This window comes from Procambarus clarkii, chromosome 43, assembly GCF_040958095.1.
Source record: "Procambarus clarkii isolate CNS0578487 chromosome 43, FALCON_Pclarkii_2.0, whole genome shotgun sequence".
NCBI lineage: Eukaryota > Metazoa > Arthropoda > Malacostraca > Decapoda > Cambaridae > Procambarus > Procambarus clarkii.
Window position 1 is genome coordinate 5371180 of NC_091192.1, and position 19421 is coordinate 5390600.

A 19421-nucleotide genomic window follows, 5' to 3' on the forward strand; every position below is an offset into this window, starting at 1 on the left:
TATACAAGTTAGGGAAACTGGCCTGTACCTCAGTGCCTCTTGCCTGTCACCCTTTTTGTATATTGGAACTGCAATAGCTGTCTTCCAGCTTTTCGGTAGGTGTCCTTTTTCCAGTGACCCTGTTATATACCGTAGAGAGTGGTACACTTAGTGCCTCTGCACCTTCTTTTAGTATCCATGGTGAGATTCTGTTAGGCCCATTCGTGGTTTCGAGCTAATGGTTCTATTATAACCATCGGTATTACATGGTGTCAGACGTGTGAGGCCCACGTTGTGGAGGAATAAGCATGAGGTGCAAATGAATGTTTTGGTCTCAATGACGATGTTGTCGAATAGAAGATTGACTCTTGCAAAAGTAATTGATCATATATTGTAAAGTTCATTTTTATGTGTGGTATGTTGCTCATAGTTTTCCGCTGCTAACAAAAAAACGTAAAGCAGATTAATATGATAATATTTTGGTACGAGGGATGTATGGGAGATATCAGCCAATTCGGTGGACTAAACTCTGAGTAATGGTGTAGTGGGATTCGGTTACAGTTAAGGAGAGTGCACATTAGAATGGAATTAATTCACTGGGGCATTATTATTCTAAAATGCATGCCAGGAATTTATTGAGTATGCCTGACAGCGTTTATACTGCTTTGCCTCAGTACTATTCTTGTATTATTGATAGATTTATAAGTATTTTTATAGTGGACGGTTATTTGCATGTCATGTAACTGTGTTTACATAGTTCTGCTGCAGTTTGTGGGCCCTGTTGTGGGGGTGGCGTGCCCTCTCTTTAACTGGGTTGGGGTGTGGGGTAATGTGTAACCTACATGGCTCAGAGACCGCATGAGCTACTGTGTATATATCAACATTGACAAGTCTCTCTCTACTAATGATAGACTACAGGTGTTGGCTGTAAGGGATAACAACTGGTGTGACCTTTGTGCTGCAATTGAGGCTTCGGTGCATGCTTCTTATTCTTGTCAACATAAAGCTACCAAATTTGCTTGGTTGATGGTCACTATTGACAAGCTGTGTGAGGACCTGGTGTACATATTGATTTGTTGAGGTTTTACTTGTTTAGGTTTACTTCCCCTGTGTACGAAGGTTCAAAATAATGAGTGATCGGGCTCTGGGCTGCCGTGGGGTACGGTTGTTCAGTCCGGCCCCTGCAGATGTCAACCCGGCGTGGTGTTAATGGACCTGGGTGTAGCTGCTGACGTGGCCTGTGTCCCGTATTTCTCCTGAGAGGCCCCTGGGGCCATGACGGTCTGTAGTATGGGGGGGCTGTGCCCTCTGTCACCCGGCAGGACTGCATTGGCCTGGAGTTTTCTGGGAATGCTTCCTACTACGCAGTAGAGGTGGTGTTATTCGACATGCTTCGTGTTCCTGTAGAGTCTGTGTGTGGTGTCCAGCTGCTTGCTGGGAAGCGGGCAATTATAAAGTTCGGCTCCTCAGTGATTTTCCAGGATCTCGTTGCGCGCTATGATGGGCACTCTTTCACTCTGCCTGACAATGGTGGGCCAATGACCATCTCCGATCGTTGACGTATGTAGTGGTGCATGGGATGCCCTTCGAGTTTCCTGAGGACCTTCTACGTCAGTACTTTGCCCATTTTGGGTGGGTTCTTCATGTGAGGATGAATGCCGTCCCTACCGGGAGGTGGAAGGGGGATTCCGTGTGGGACCCGCACTCTCGTCATGTGCCTCAGGGATCTTATATGCTCCTCCATCATGCTGTTGGGGTTCCCGATTCATGTCTTTCATGCAGTCTAGCCTAGGACATGTTTCAGGTGCGTCCTACCGGGCCACCAGGCTGCGGGGTATGAGGAGCGCCGGGTCACCCCTGTTAACCTCTTCCGGGAGGAAGATTTTTCCCCGTTGTTGGCTCCAGACAAGTCTCCAAGTGCTGAAATGTGTGTTGCTTCCTTGCTGGCTTCTGCCCTGGGGTTTGATCCTTTGGCTCGCCTGGGTGCAGATGTGGGTGGTGGTGTGGATGTTGACATGGGGGATGGGCCAGATTCACCTCCACCGCCAGATTCCCCGCCTGAGCCATCCCTGCCCCTAACACCCTAGCCCGCCCCATCTGGACCGCCCCTGCCTTTTTCCATCCCTGGATTCGGTATCTCCTGTCACTCTGGATGTCCGTGAGGGGCTGTCTCCTGCGGTATGTGGTCCGGTGCCCCCGACAGTGGAGGCTGCAGCTTTCAGGTGACGAGATTTGAAGGTGCACCCGTCAGAGAGTTCTGGTGTGCTGCGGGATGATGTGGGTGATAGTTCGGATGACCAGCAGCCTGTCTCCAAATGCTAGAGGCGGGTTCCGAGTGTGTCTTCCCATCGAGGTGCGCCTTGGGTGGAGGTGAAAGAGTGTAGTGTTCTGGTGTCTCCCTCCGTGGTTGGCGGTGCTGTGGGGGAAGGGGGGCTCTGTGCTACCTCCTGTGTCGTCCCCCTGTGACTACTGCTGTTGGCTCCCCACAGTGGGAGGTTGCTCCTGCTGATCGGGTCCTCAACGTGGTCTTAAGGAAAGATGTGTGCCAGGGGGCCTCTGCTCCTGTCCCCTGGTGCATCTACGTCCTCTGCAGATCCCCCCCAGTGCGCAGCCCCGTGAGAAGCCCAGTGAGAAGCCTCGTGCACAAACCAGTGCGATGCCCAGTGCAAATTTCAGTGAGGAACTATTTAGTTTGAAATCCTTTATGTTTGTGTGTTTGTTTGCGTGTGTTTGCATTTTTAATTGTGCTGTACTGGTTGTTTCCTGTGTGTGTTTTTTATGTTCCATCTTTGTGTTGTTTCTAGTGCTGTTGAGTGTATGTGTGTGTGTGTGTTTTTTGCCGGTTCCTGCGTGTTCTGGTGTTTGTTTTTGTTTTATTTGAATGTGTGGGTGCCATTTCATTATGTTTTTTCCCGGCCCCTGCATGTTCTGGTTATGCGTTACTGTCTGTTTCGGCTCCTTGTCCTTTCCATGTGGCCCTTCAGGCTGGATTTCTTCCTCAAGTTGTATAGTGTTCTTTTCCCATGCTTCTTTGCCGCGGGATAGTTCTGTGTATATGTGTATATATATGTACTTGGTATTGTGTAGCAGTATCATTTCAGTGTTATTTCAGTGTTTCCTGTTATGGGCTTGTTTGTTTTTTAGTTTTGTGTTTTGCTTTTGTGCTTTACATGATCATTGCATGTACTGTTTTTTTGTCAGACTGTTTTATTGTATTTATTGTGCGTTATCAATAAAAAGAAGAAAAAAAGGTTCAAAATAAATTGGCAATGTTATCCTAGTACATTTTTTGTGAGTATGGATTGTGCGGCAGGAAGGCCTTAGATATGCAACCTGTCCTCCTACAAAGAATGTCGCATTTCGCTCATAAGCAATTACATTAGGCCAAAAATTGTCGTACTAGAAAATGGAAGGGAGGGAAGGGGACTAACAGGAGAAAGCGCCAAGCCATTATGACTATATATCACTTGGAAGGGGTCAGAATAAGGATTTGGGATGGTACGGGGGGAAAGGAATGGTGCTCAACCACTTGGACAGTCAGATTAAACCAAGAAAACGGGACAGTACATCACTTTCGTGAGCCGATTTCATTTCAAATTATATCCATTTTTGGCCATAGTGCGCATACGAGCGAAAAGCGACGTTATTTTTTAGAGGACGGGTTGCACCACAAGTAGTTTGTGTCTTGCGATAGTGACGTACTGTCCCGTTTTCTGTTTTGGGTCCTCTGGTAGGTTAGGAGAGGACACTTGAAATTGACCATGTTCTTGACGTTTGACGTTAGGAAACCTCAGGAGGACGGGCTGAGATATGACCTGCGGTTTTTGAAGGGAAAACATTTGTGGTATATGAGTGAGGCTTGGAGACAGGCTGAGTGGTTGTCCTACCCCTGGTACTTTGTAGTGTTCTGTTTCCATTTTTTCCTTCGTGAATATAGGATATATGTTCATTTGCTAGTAGTTGAATGTCCAAGTGTATGATAATGTACATTTCTCAATAGACACAATCACATATGTGCTGGGATTGTGGTAACAAAGTTTGGGCTATTGTTGACAATATAGCAATACGCTGTGGGCCGATTGTACTGGTGGTTTGATGTGTTCACATAGTGATTAACTCATATATTATAGTGCCTTAAGGGTTTTCCTGTCTTAATGTCATCCAGGTTCTTTCTGGTTGTTACTTGTTTAAGAATATGGAGATTATTTTGCCTGATTTCGTGTACAGTTTTGTTGCATTATGTTACATTTGACCCATTTTAATGTATGGACAAGTTGTGATATTCCTGTATTTCTTAAATAAAAGGAAAAACTTTATGACGGTGACTGGCAATCTCATTCACCAAACAAGGTATCTGACCACTTGCACTAAGGCTCCATGTAACGAAACTGCTTGACTAAATAGTGAAGACAAAGAATCACCTCAAAATAACTGTTTATGGACCAAAGGATGTGCTGTTGTCTGTGATCATTGTGTAAGATTATTTCATATTTTCTCAACGCGTCTTCTCGTTTACTTTCAGATAAATCATGAGAGAAAACGTGACTAATCACCACCGCCCCTGTGTACATTTACGGTAAGTTTCTTGTTATTGTTTTCTCCGGCGATTATACCCGCGGGTACACCCCTGGAGTACCCTCCAGGGTACACCCTGGGGCACCCTCCAGGGTACACCCTGGGGCACACTCCAGGGCACACCCTGGGGCACCCTCCAGGGCACACCCTGGGGCACCCTCCAGGGCACACTCTGGGGCACCCTCCAGGGTACACCCTGGGGCACCCTCCAGGGCACACTCCAGGGCACATCCTCCAGTGCACATCCTGGGGCACCCTCCAGGGTACACCCTGGGGCATACTCCAGGGCACCCTCCAGGGCAAACCCTGGGGCACCCTCCATGACAGCGGTCGCCCATGTTTGGGCCGCAGAAAAATCTGGATATTATTTACATTTTTTATGTTTTATTAATAATAAAACAAAAATAGTAGTATAAGAAATTCTTATTAGCTGAATGTTATATTTTATTTCTATACTGTATGTAGCTGTGTGTTTTCTTCAAGTTTTACATTTAATGGCAACAAATAGTTTGACTTTAATTACTATCATTTCTTGTAAGGTTTCAGATTTGAATGCAATGAAATCATAATGAGTGAAAAAATGCAAAGGAATATTTTGCATTTCTTTAGTACTACAAAAGATAATGTAACTAATGATAACAATAGTAATATGTGTACTTGACTGAACTGTGAGCTGCCCAATGGTTCAGGGCCGCCACAGTCCTCGTCAGCCACCATTAACAACAACAACAGTCCCACTGGAGGCCCAGAGAAGAAAAACTTGAAATATCAAGAAAATATGATTCGAACTTCTTGAAATTTGGATTTATTCAAGAACCAGGTAGTGAGTTGCAGCATTCACAGCCGCTCTGTGGTGAGTGTTCTGAGAGTCTGTCCCATGATGCCATAACACCTTCCACTCCTGACACTGGCAATCAAAACATCCAGATTTAACTAGGAAACCACTGGAATAGTTTCATAGAGTGAGTGGAAATATGTCAAAGCAAGTAATTGTTTTAACAAAAATGGAATAGATAAGGCCTAATTAAAGGCTTCTTACCTGATAGCACTTCAGGTCGTGTAAAATAAAAAGCCTTATACGGTTGGAGAAGAATTAATTAAGCCTTGCATGTTGAAAGCCTATGAAGATGTTCTGAGAAAGCAGGTTGCCCAGAGAGTGAAAGTAATTCCTATGTCCGCTGACACTGTCAAGGCGCAGAATTGAACACATGGCTGAAGATATTGGAAATCAGGTTATAAAAATAGTGAAAAATTCACCAAATAATTCAACTAGAGGAATCGACGGCCGTAAGTAACAAGGCACTTCTACTTTGTTTTGTGAGAGTTGAGTGTGAAGGAGCTACAGGAAGAACTACTTTCTTCAATCAACTTGTCGGGTAGAACCACTGGCGCTGAGATTTTTAAGGACGTGTTCACACTACGAGGAAAATTAGATGGTTTTCCAAGACAATATTACTGTGGCAAACGGGTTGGCTGAAGTAGATCTGCAGATGTTTTCATATATTGATGACTATATATGAGAGAGAGAAGGATGTCACCCGGCAGGTGGATGTCATCCGGCAGGTGGATGTCATCCGGCAGGTGGTAACCATTGTTCAACACCACTTACAATTACTCACAGAATCTTTTGCTCGTTGTTACCCAAAGAAAGAATCCCAGAAAGGGCAATATGTGGATAATAGATCCATCTGCAGCAAACATTGAAGATACCAATTTAAGCATGAATGGAAAAGAAAGACTCATCAATCTATCATCAGACGGCAGCCTCAGAGCTAAATTCCAATCATCCTTATCAAGACCTCGTTTTTGGCTCTCCATATAAAGTGAATACCCATTACTGAGTGAAAAAGCAATTAAAATTTTAATACAGTTTTCAAGAAAGTATTTGTGCGAAAAAGACATTTTCATCTGTCACAGCAATTAGAACTGGGTACTACCGGTCTCATCTTGAAGTAACTACGACTCTCCGTCTTGAAGAAACTTCATTGGAGCCAAATATACATAAACATCTTTCAAACTAGCAGGGACAAATATCACACTAAAAATGAGTAATACTTAAATAAGCTGCAATTATTTTGTAATTACTATGAATTGATCAACAGTCATTGAGAGGCAATTGAAGCACTACGCACCATTTTTGCACAAGTGTAATGATTACTAAATATTATTTTTGCTGCCGTGACAGTGAGGTAACTAACCTATAAATTACGTCCACTATAATGTGCATCCGACTCCCCTTAATGACAGAGAAACCGGAGGGGACTGGGATCTGTAGATCCATAAAACCTTCCAAAATTTGTCTACCTTCAACCTCCCTCCTCCAACTTCTTCCCCCTTCAACCCACTACTCTTTCTTCTTCTCCTTTCATCCCCTTTTCTCTCACTGATCTCTTATTTCCGTCACTTTCCATCCTCCGTCTTGATCCTGTCCTCATCTGTCCCCCTTCCTTATTCTCTATATCCTCTTCTCACCTTTACCCCCATCAACTGTACTCCCCTACTCCCCCCCCCTCCCCCACCATCATATCCCTCACACACCTCTCCTCTTGCCTAATACATCGTATTTTGACGTAAAAAACCCTATAGGACAAAATATGATATGCTATAAATCATACCGGCTCAAACATTCTCGTTTTCTATGCTTGGGTCATTCGTATTGGTTAGGTTAGGGTGTTCCAGTACACCATTTTCTGCCCGTTGTGGCAACTCTAGAGGGCGGGCTTAGGAAAGGGACAAATTCAAGTATATAAGCAAAAATAAATTACTCCAGCATGAATAAAATATGGTAAGGGGAAAGTGGTGTAATTCCTTCGCGAGAAGTTCCTGATTTATTGCTCCATAAATTGAGTGCAAAACAAATCTATTAAATTGTTTTCATCAATAACTCTGTATAGAAGTTAAGTATTTTAGACTACTAGAGAGTGCATTTTAGTTTTAAATTATTTAATCTATAAAGTATTTAATCTAAATAAATCTATATAATAAAGTAAATTTATTACTTTAATCTAAATGTTTAATCTAATATAAATTTAATATATGTAATAAAGTATTTTATCAAAAAGTAGTTTAGAACTTTAGAGAGTGAGGGAGAGTGAGAGAGAGCGATGGAGACAGACACAGACGAAGAGAGAGAGGGGGAGAGACAGTCAAAAAGACAAAGAGAGTGGGAGGGAGTGGGAAGGAAGGAGGGAGGGGAGAAGGGTTAGGGGTGAGGGAGGGATGATGGGAGGGGGAGGGGTGAAGGATGGGGATGGAGTGATGGACAGGAGATGGGTGGGGATTCAGTTGAGTCTTAGGTCCCATTACTTATAGCTTATAGTGGTTCACTGGTTTAAGGCATGCGCTTGGCACACCCAGTGTACAGTTCTTGTTGTTGTTGTTAAAGATTTGCTACTTGGAAGAGAAAATTCCAAGTAGCACTGGCTATGGTGAGCCCGTAGTGGACGTACCTTGCACAGGAGCGGGGTTGGTACTGTACAAATGGATTGATTGATTGATGAAGATTAAGCCGCCCAAGAGGTTGTACGGGCATGAATAGCCCATAAAATGGAGAGAGGAAGGAATGGGCAATAAATAAGAAGAGTGAGGTGAGGAGCAAGTAACAGAAGGTAATACTAGAAGGAGTAAGGCGAAAAGGTAAGAATAGGGTGAAAGGTACGAATGGGATGAATGTAATAATGGGATGAAGGAAGGATGGGATAAGGTAAGAAAAAGAAAAAAGGGGTAGGCTTAAGTCAGGTCACGTTTGTTTAGAAGGTTGGAGCATTAAGTATATACTATGAAAGTATATGAAAGTGAAAATATAGTGAAGCTTACTGTGAAAGTGAAACTTTGTTGATGTTGTCAACAGCAACCAAGCCAGGACTCAAGTTCATGTTAGGAAGGTTGTGTATCAGAGCCGCGTCAACATGACGAAGTCTGTGTAGAGTAGAGGCAGGAAACAATATTTCAGAGGAAGACCAATCAATAGGATGATAAGTGTCCCTAACATGACAGAAGAGAACATTGTTAGTGTCTGCAGACTTAACACTTCTTCTGTGTTCTTTAAGTCTGTCATACAGTGTACGGCCAGTTACCCCAGAGTATTGGAGAGGACAAGACCAACAGGAAATAGAGTAGACACCAGCAGCATTAGCAGCAGGAGGAGCAGTGTGAACCAGAGTACTACAAAGTGTGTTAGTTTGTCGCAATGCGAGCTTTATGTTTGTTATTCACAAATAAATCCCACTGATGTGAAATACATCAATGAGAAAATCAACGAGTTGACTCGACCCCCCGAATTATGGGATTTAATTGAATCTCAGGTTGCAGTGATTTTACCAAGTCGTGGTGTAGTGGTCTAGAGTGTTTGTGTTTGAGAGTACCCAGTGCATAGGTTCGAAACCTCCTCATGGCTCCTACTGATTTTTTCTTTATTGTTATTTTTATTAATGTTGTTGTTATTATTATTGTACAAAGAAATCACATTTAATGTGATTTATTAATCACATTAGTTGGTTAATCAGTTGGAACCATGAGAAGGATTCGAACCTGCACACTGAGTATAGTCTCAGACACACACCTATGCCATGCTATAAGTAATGTAATGTCCTCTGGGTTATGATGAGCTAAAAGTAACGTGGGATTGTGCTGAACCCTCTAGGTGTCCCGAGGCTGTCACCTGATTACTTTAACTTATCTCTCTAACTTTAACTTAGGAGGTTCGACTCCTCCTCATGGCTTCTATTGATTTTCACATTGTTATTATTATTCATAGTAATGGTAATATCTTCTCACAGACATAATAACATAGGGGTAAAAACCCACACTTGTGTAATGTGAAATTTATGTAACGAATTACACCAAGTTTTTCGCACTCTCCTGAGTGTTTGGTCAAGGTCTGAGTGTGTGGTCAGGTCCAGACTTACATCTCAACGTGTAATAGCTATCCTGGGTCCAGTCCTCTTATCCTTCTTGACCTCTTGACTATGTCACCTCCATTCCCGGCTCCTGATGCGCCTGTGGTAATGTCTTCTATGGAAATGTGGTCATGTCCTGTGATCCTGCTCTTCTGGGGACTGAAGTTGTAATTAATAGAGTCGTTCATCTGGATGCTGTCCCTCGTCACCCTCCCCTTACCTCAAGGAGCGGGTCTAATGGGACTGCTATCATTCATCCATTTATTGAGATCTAATTTTAACTCAGCTTTACTTGGAAAATTATTCTATCCTCTGAAGTAAAGCTTTTGTTGCCAGCGAAAGTATTCAAAATATTTATTAGAACCCCTTCCACTACCCTGCTAGTTCTAATATTATTACTTTTATTGATTATTAATATATATAAATGTTAAATGTGAAATATATAAATTCACATTTCTTAAAATCAGAATTGTGATCTTTTTCTCAACTATGGTTTACAACAGCACTGTTACCAGCCAGGGCTCTACATGCTTTCTTTCTATTTCTTCCTTTTCTTTCTCCATGTGGTTTCCAGTTTCTGCCCTGTTCCCCCCACATAGACTTCACTACACTCTCTACAAGGTAATATATCAACTCCTCCCGGATTACTATCCTCTCTTACTCTATTCTTAGTAACACTTTCCCTAATTGCATTTGTGTAATTGAAAAAGATTTAATGTCTTGTATCCGCTACGTTACGGGTCAGTTTACTTATAAGAGGGTTATAAGGTAATTTCAAAACCATTTTCTTATCAGGATTCCAAGTGTGTCTGTCAGTTATAGTGTAAAGGATGACTTTAGCTTTACCGAGTGCTTTTTCAATGCATCACGAGGGATAACATAAGTCCAGAAAAACTCATATATAAGTATTTAAGTTCAGCTTCGAGGTAAGATGGATCACAAATCCTATAAGCTCTTAGATAACGACCGCTGAGTACACTTTGCCTAATTAAATAGGAATGATATGATAAAAAATGAATGTAAGCTTGTATGTGTCTTTTTTCTAGTAGTATGGTAGTAGGTTATTAACCTTTTCTCCATAGTAAACTGCACAGAATGCTCCAGGCTATTAAGACCCTCTAAGTACCTATCTAGGTTCTTGAGATCTCCGTCAAATATAGCCAAAACATCATCAACATATCTTAACCAGGTTCTGGGACCTTTTTCATCTATTATTAATGTGGGTGCTAATTGTCCTTCAAAAAACCTAGATTTGTAAACCAATCCATTGAAACTGAATTAAGTGTCTTCTACACAAATATTAATCACCTGAGATGTAAGTCTGGACCTGACCACACACTCAGACCTTCACCAAACACTCAGGAGAGTGAGAAAGACTTGGTGTAAATTCCTAACATAAATTTCACAAATAAAAACGTGAGGGTTTTTAGCCTAAGATGTTATTATTATTATTATTATTATTATTTTCATCATTATTTATTATTAATATTATTGAGAAAACCAGAGGGAGCTAATCGGGGATTCGAATCAGCAACATGGGAACTTCCAGTCACGCGCCTTACCCCTGAACCATCACATGGTAGTGGTGGTAGAGACAGCAATGGTAGTGGTGGTAGAGGCAGCAATGGTAGTGGTGGTAGAGGCAGCAATGGTAGTGGGTGTAGAGGCAGCAATGTAGTGGGGGTAGAGGCAGCAATGGTAGTGGTGGTAGAGGCAGCAATGGTAGTGGGTGTAGAGGCAGCAATGTAGTGGGGGTAGAGGCAGCAATGGTAGTGGTGGTAGAGGCAGCAATGGTAGTGGGTGTAGAGGCAGCAATGGTAGTGGGGGTAGAGGCAGCAATGGTAGTGGGGGTAGAGGCAGCAATGGTAGTGGTGGTAGAGGCAGCAATGGTAGTGGGTGTAGAGGCAGCAATGTAGTGGGGGTAGAGGCAGCAATGGTAGTGGTGGTAGAGGCAGCAATGGTAGTGGGTGTAGAGGCAGCAATGGTAGTGGGGGTAGAGGCAGCAATGGTAGTGGGGGTAGAGGCAGCAATGGTAGTGGGGGTAGAGGCAGCAATGGTAGTGGTGGTAGAGGCAGCAATGGTAGTGGTGGTAGAGGCAGCAATGGTAGTGGGGGTAGAGGCAGCAATGGTAGTGGTGGTAGAGGCAGCAATGGTAGTGGGGGTAGAGGCAGCAATAGTAGTGGTGGTAGAGGCAGCAATGGTAGTGGGGGTAGAGGCAGCAATGGTAGTGGGTGTAGAGGCAGCAATGGTAGTGGTGGTAGAGGCAGCAATGGTAGTGGGGGTAGAGGCAGCAATGGTATTTCGCAAAAGCTTTTGATAAATGTGACCATGGTGTTATTGCACATAAAATGCGTTCGAAAGGAATTACCGGGAAAATAGACAGACGGATCTACAATTTCCTGACTAACAAATCCCAATGTGTAATAGTCAACAAAATAAAATCCGGTCCATCAACCGTGAAGAGCTCAGTCCCCCAGGGTACTGTGCTTGCTCCAGTACTTTTTCTCATCCTCATATCAGACATAGACCAGAACACAACCTATAGCACTGTATCATCCTTTGCAGATGACACTAGGATTTTCTTGAGAGTTGGCAACATAGAGGACACGGCAAACCTCCAATCAGATGTAGATCAGGTCTTTCTATGGGCTACATAAAATAATATGGTGTTTAACGAGGATTAGTTCCAGCTCATGCGCTACGGAAAAATTTAAAATATAAAAACAGAAACCACGTACAAAACTCAGGCAAATCATAACATAGAACGAAAAGGCAATGTAAAGGATCTGGGTGTACTCATGTCGGAAGACCTTACCTTTAAAGAACACAATAAAGTAGCTGTCACAACTGCAAGAAAAATGACAGGTTGGATAACAAGAACTTTTCACACTAGAGATGCTATACCGATGATGATACTTTTCAAAACGCTTGTGCTCTCTAGAGTGGAGTACTGCTGCACAATGACAGCCCCTTTCAAAGCTGGAGAAATTGCTGACCTGGAGAGCGTGCAGAGATTCTTTACTGCTAGAATCCACTCAGTAAAACATCTAAATTACTGGGACCGACTAAAGAGCCTAAATCTGTACTCCCTTGAGTGCAGGCGGGAGAGATACATAATAATTTACACGTGGAAAATAATTGAGTGGCTGGTCCCAAACCTGCACACAGAAATAACATCACATGAGACCAGAAGACATGGCAGGATGTGCAGAATACCCCCGTTGAAAAGCAGAGGTGCAACAGGTACTCTGAGAGAGAACTCTATCAACATCAGAGGCCCGAGACTGTTCAACACGCTTCCTCTACACATAAGGGGCATAACTGGCCGACCCTCACAGTGTTCAAGAGAGAACTGGATAAGCACCTCCAAAGGATACCTAATCAACCAGGCTGTGACTCATACGTTAGGCTGCGAGCAGCTGCGTCTAACAGCCTGGATGATCAGTCCAGCAACCAGGGGGCCTGGTCGACGACCGGGCCGCGGGGACACTAAGCCCCGGAAGCACCTCAAGGTAAGGTAGTGGTGGTAGAGACAGCAATGGTAGTGGGGGTAGAGGAAGCAATGCTAACGGTGATAATGGTAATAACCCACTATTGTTATTATTAGATAATCTGTAATGATCACAATGTGTCACGTGCTGGAGAGACGGGTCGCGGGTTACTGAAGAGAGTTGAACACCAAAAAGCAGTAACAAAATTCGATAAGAATATTGCCATTACTAATCATTGTTCGGATTTTAATCATGGGATAGACTTTAATAATAATAATATAATTGTTGACAACAGCTCAAATGTCAAAGACGCTTAATAGAAGTAGTAATTACAGATTCTATAGAGACAGTAAAGGGCAATAAATCTTATAGTGAAGATGATCAGATATACCCGAAAATTATACTTAATGATGCTAAATTAATTAACTGGTGTTGAGAGTGTGGGTTGAGAGTGCCCCGGCCCACACTTCCCTGACACCATGACAACTGATCATTCATCTGAAGGTTCGTCACCCCCTGGCGAGTCCCCCGGGGAAGCATAGTCATAGGGACGTCTAATTAAGCCCAAGTGAGGCGCCCCGCCACGCACACACACACGCTCCTTGGAGCGTCTTCATAACACTGTTTACAGCACCTTGAGTGAGGATGTAGGTTACACCCGAAAATTTGGTTTTAATACAATTAAAGATATTTTTGGTCTTTCTTTCACCTTCATTCAAGCACCTCGGAATTGTATAAGTCTCTCCATTATCATATTGTTTCTCCGTCTCTCTTGTGGCTCTTGTGTGTATTCGTTCCCTTCTCTATTGCAGCTGTGTCTATACTCTTGCTGTGCCTCTTCAAACTTCAAACTTTCTTTCGTCTCATGACAAAGTGTTAAGTCATGGACGTTTATTATGCGGTGTTCCCTTGCCCGTTAATATTAGAATGACTTTTATCATCAGCTTCTGAACATATCTGGGACACGCATTCTGTTGTGTCTAGCACAACCATGTTGATGGTTCTCTCTACCAATGCTCTGCTTTAAAAATTAATTTATTTAATAATCCTTGCCTGCAGTGACCTTTGTTCATGCATTAATCCCGTAACTACAATTTGTTTAGTGTTCACTATGGTGCGCAGCCCACTTTACCAGCAATGTTATATATATATATATATATATATATATATATATATATATATATATATATATATATATATATTAGTATATTTTGGTAGCAGTCTTTCCTGTAGACATATATTATTAAATATGACCGAAAAAGTAAGATTAATAATTCTAACACGAATTTTCTCTATCTTTCGTGCACTTCTTTTCACTGTTGGTGGTAATTCAAAAATCAATTCTCCAAAATTCATTTTTATTTCTAGTCTGACGCGACACTTGAGCGCGTTTCGTAAAACTTATTACATTTTCAAAGAATTTAGTTTACACATACACAACTGAATAGAACTTACACATCTCCGATTTGTTTATATCTACATTTGAGTGAGGTGGATGGGGTGAGGTGGCATTAATAGGGTATTAATTTCATCAACACAAGACAGAACACGAAACAATGGGTATTGAATGGAAGTGATTGTAGAAAGCCTATTGGTCCATATTTCTTGATGCTTCTATATTGGAGCGGAGTCTTGAGGTGGGTAGAATATAGTTGTGCATTAATTGGCTGTTGATTGCTGGTGTTGACTTTTTAATGTGTAGTGCCTCGCAAACGTCAAGCCGCCTGCTATCGCTGTATCTAAAGAGAGTTTAACTGTCTTTCTAGGCGTTTAACGATGCATAAGCAACAGGGCTCCATTAAGGAACATATAATCTCTTCCCACAACCAAACCATCGTCAGAGAAATCCTAGTAAACAACACAGAAATCATCGATAGATACAGCGATAGCAGGCGGCTTGACGTTTGCGAGGCACTACACATTAAAAAGTCAACACCAGCAATCAACAGCCAATTAATGTATATATATATATATATATATAATGTATATATAATGTATATGTATATATATATATATATATATATATATATATATATATATATATATATATATATATATATATATATATATATATATATATATATATATATATATATATATATATATATATATATATATACATATATGTCGTACCTAGTAGCCAGAACGCACTTCTCAGCCTACTATGCAAGGCCCGATTTGCCTAATAAGCCAAGTTTTCCTCAATTAATATATTTTCTCTAATTTTTTTCTTATGAAATGATAAAGCTACCCATTTCATTATGTATGAGGTCAATTTTTTTTTATTGGAGTTAAAATTAACGTAGATATATGACCAAACCTAACCAACCTTACCTAACCTAACCTAACCTATCTTTATAGGTTAGGTTGAGTTAGGTAGCCGAAAAAGTTAGGTTAGGTTAGGTTAGGTAGGTTAGGTAGTCGAAAACAATTAATTCATGAAAAGTTGGCTTATTAGGCAAATCGGGCCTTGTGTAGTAGGCTGAGAAGTGCGTTCTGGCTACTAGGTACGACATATATATATACATATATATATATATATATATATATATATATATATATATATATATATATATATATATATATATATATATATATATATATATATATATGTCGTACCTAGTAGCCAGAACGCACTTCTCAGCCTATTATGCAAGGCCCAATTTGCCTAATAAGCCAAGTTTTCATGAATTAATTGTTTTTCGACTACCTAACCTACCTAACCTAACCTAACTTTTTCTGCTACCTAACCTAACCTAGCCTATAAAGATAGGTTAGGTTAGGTTAGGTAGGGTTGGTTAGGTTCGGTCATATATCTATGTTAATTTTAACTCCAATAAAAAAATATGACCTCATACATAATGAAATGGGTAGCTTTATCATTTCATAAGAAAAAAAATTGAGAAAATATATTAATTCAGGAAAACTTTTTTTATTAGGCAAATCGGGCCTTGCATAGTAGGCTGAGAAGTGCGTTCTGGCTATTAGGTACGACATATATATATATATATATATATATATATATATATATATATATATATATATATATGTATATATATATATATATATATATATATATATATATATATATATATAAGTATATATATATATATATATGTATATGTATATATATATATATATATATATATATATATATATATATATATATATATATATATATATATATATATATATATATATATATATATATATTGTTTATTCTTTATACTGGAGCATGCAGATATGTTGGTGAATAGACGGTAAAGGAATAGACAGGATCTACTGCCGAAGCAGATTACTGTAACATTATATTATATATATATATATATATATATATATATATATATATATATATATATATATATATATATATATATATATATATATATATATATATATATATATATATATACTCCCTTCCCTATTATTTTAAATTTAAAAAAAAATAAATATATATATATATATATATATATATATATATATATATATATATATATATATATATATATATGTCGTACTTAGTAGCCAGAACGCACTTCTCAGCCTACTATGCAACGCCCGATTTGCCTATTAAGCCAAGTTTTCATGAATTAATGTTTTTTCGACTACCTAACCTACCTAACATAACCTAACCTAACTTTTTCTGCTACCTAACCTAACCTAACCTATAAAGATAGGTTAGGTTAGGTTAGGTAGGGTTGGTTAGGTTCGGTCATATATCTACATTAATTTTTACTCCAATAAAAAAAAAATTTACCTCATACATGACGAAATGGGTAGCTTTATCATTTCATAAGAAAAAAATTAGAGAAAATATATTAATTCAGGAAAACTTGGCTTATTAGGCAAATCGGGCCTTGTATAGTAGGCTGAGAAGTGCGTTCTGGCTACTAGGTACGACATATATATTTATATACTGTATATATACACGGTATATATACATTATATCTATTTATATAAGATAGAATGACTGTCAGTTTATCTATGTAAATAAAAATGGAAATGTTCGTTTGTTCAAAATCGCTAATCTCTGAAAGTTCTTCACCGATATCTTTGAAATTTTCACTCAATATTCCATTCGCATCCGGCCAGGTTTTTATATACATACTATATAAATATCACGTCTGTGACGGAAAAAAAATGTTTTTTTTTTTTAAAAACTGTGTTTTTCATGTGAGGGGAAATCTTCGAAACCTCTTTACCGATTTCTTTGAAATTTTGACACAACGTTGCATTCGAATAGGCGCGTCTTTTTATATATCTACTATATACATGCCTCACCTGTGACAGGAAAAAACATGCGTTTTTTTTTAAACAGCGCCATCTGTTGGACGGATGAGCAACACACGCTGTAATATCCGAAAGTTCTTCACCTATTGCTTTGAAATTTTGACACAACGTTGCATTCGAATAGGCGCGTCTTTTTATATACCTACTATATAGATGCCACCCCTGTGACAGGTATAAACATGCGTTTTTAAAAAACAGCGGCATCTGTTGCACATAATAGCAACATTCACGCTATACTAAATATGTCACGAATTCCTTTTCAATGTTTCCGATTGCATTGATAAATTGTATTTTCATAGATTTCGAATTATTTTATTTTTTATTGAATTATTTTGTGTGACATTGTGTTGGAATTGAGCTGTGTTGTTTACCATACCGTACATTTCGTAAGTATAAGTATAGATACTACACCTGTGATAGGTAAGACTGCTTTTCTAGACAAATAGTACCATCTGTTGCCTGTAGAAGCAACACACACATGCTATACTATATATATGTTACAATTCCATTTCAATGTTTCTGATTGCAATGATAAATTGAATTTTCATAGATTTTGTTTTATTTTTATTTTTATTTAATTATTTGGTGTGAATTGCGTTGAAATTGAACTGTGCTGTTTACCATATCGTTCATTTCATGAGTATAGTTATTATTTTTTTCCCCATTTTCATATAATTTTTTAACTGTTTTTCTTATATTTCAGTGATGGGAACATCAGATCACTTGATGTTCCCAATTTTCTGATGGGAACATCAGACCATTTGGGAAGTGTTACGGCCCTCTCGGGTCGCAACCGGGTTCTTTCTCTGATGTTGTTAGAGGTAGGGTATCCAGCCCCAAGCTAGTAGTGGCTTTCAAGGGATGTGATCCGTAACGCAAGTAAATTAAAGGGGAAGGGAGACAAAGGCAAAAACATAATAATATAATTATCACCATCACCATAAATAATATATAGATTATCACAAGGGGGAGGTATAAACACTATTATGTACAACGTGGTCTTCCTCTGAAGACTCTGGACGTTCACGGTGCTCAACGATGCTAAGCTCTTGGTCCTCTTGTGGCCTCACGATGAATCCTTCGATTCTCTTGAGTCTACCCTGGCCACAGGCCAGCCAAATCACAGTTCCACTGGGGGCACCGTCGTGGAGGCCGTCAACCACAAATCCAGCCTGTAGCTGGCAGGTTCCAATCAGCAACGCTGCATAGGCCACTCCACGACTGATACTAGGGTTGCGAGCCCTAGTCAGGAGCCTCGTGTGATTCCACAGATCACTCTCCTCACCACAACACCCCAGTGGTTAAGCGTCTTCACCAGTCAGCCCCGGGTACGACAATCCCTCAACTGCCACGTCACAGGCAGGCTAACACCACAGTGTTCATCCAGGGGGTGACTCACAGCTGCTGCAGCAAACACGTGGAGACTCTTCGACTGCCTTGGGTAGACTGATCCAACTTCCATTACAGCAGTCCCAGGTCGACTCTGTAATCAGACACGTCATCAGTAATAGGGACACTCTAGGGCACCTCACTTACAGGCTTAGACACAAATGCCCGACATATCCACTCCATAGATGGCGTTGCTGTCTAAGCTCCACCTCACCAGAGGTCAGCAGCGGCTGTGTTATGAGCTGAACAGGACGGGAAACTAGCCCTTGTGGCCAGTATACCTCGTCCTCACTAGGTGGCGTCGTGAAATTTGGAGGGGGTTTCGGGAGCTGACCCACAGATGGCGCTGTCGTCACTGCTCCATGCTCGGACGCTGGGCTCGGGTCCGTAACAGGAAGGCATCAGACGAGGGAGTGGGGAAGGACGAGGGGACGGGGGAGTTTAGGATGGTGGGAATGAGGGGATTGGGGAATGGAGAATGGTGGGGAGGACAAAGGGACAGGGGAGTGGTACATGGTGGGAAGGAAGAGGGGATGGTGGAGTGGGGAATGGTTGGGAGGCCGAGGAGGCGGGTGGAGAGTACTGGGGGACAAGGATGGTTGCTGTGGCTCAGCAACGCACATAAGTTGCTGAGACACAGCAACGTGTGGCCGGGTACCGCTAGTATCATAATAAAAGGATAGATTGGGAGAAAATAAACAGAAAACTTACACACATTTAATGGGAAACTGTTCTAAGTAATAAAAATGCTACACAAGGAATAGAAAAACTGACTTCTGAAACATATAGTTTGTCTGAA

At 40.8% G+C, this 19421-nt stretch overlaps 1 protein-coding gene across 1 annotated transcript in view; it reads left to right on the top strand.

Moving 5' to 3' along the window:
- The window catches only part of LOC123756003 (uncharacterized), a 490424-nt gene that overhangs the window by 401586 nt on the left and 69417 nt on the right, over positions 1–19421 (top strand). The window contains exon 2 of the mRNA XM_069299975.1: positions 4502–4555. Coding sequence (XP_069156076.1) covers positions 4509–4555 — 47 coding nt within the window. The 5' untranslated portion in view covers positions 4502–4508. The remainder of the gene's footprint in view (positions 1–4501; positions 4556–19421) is intronic.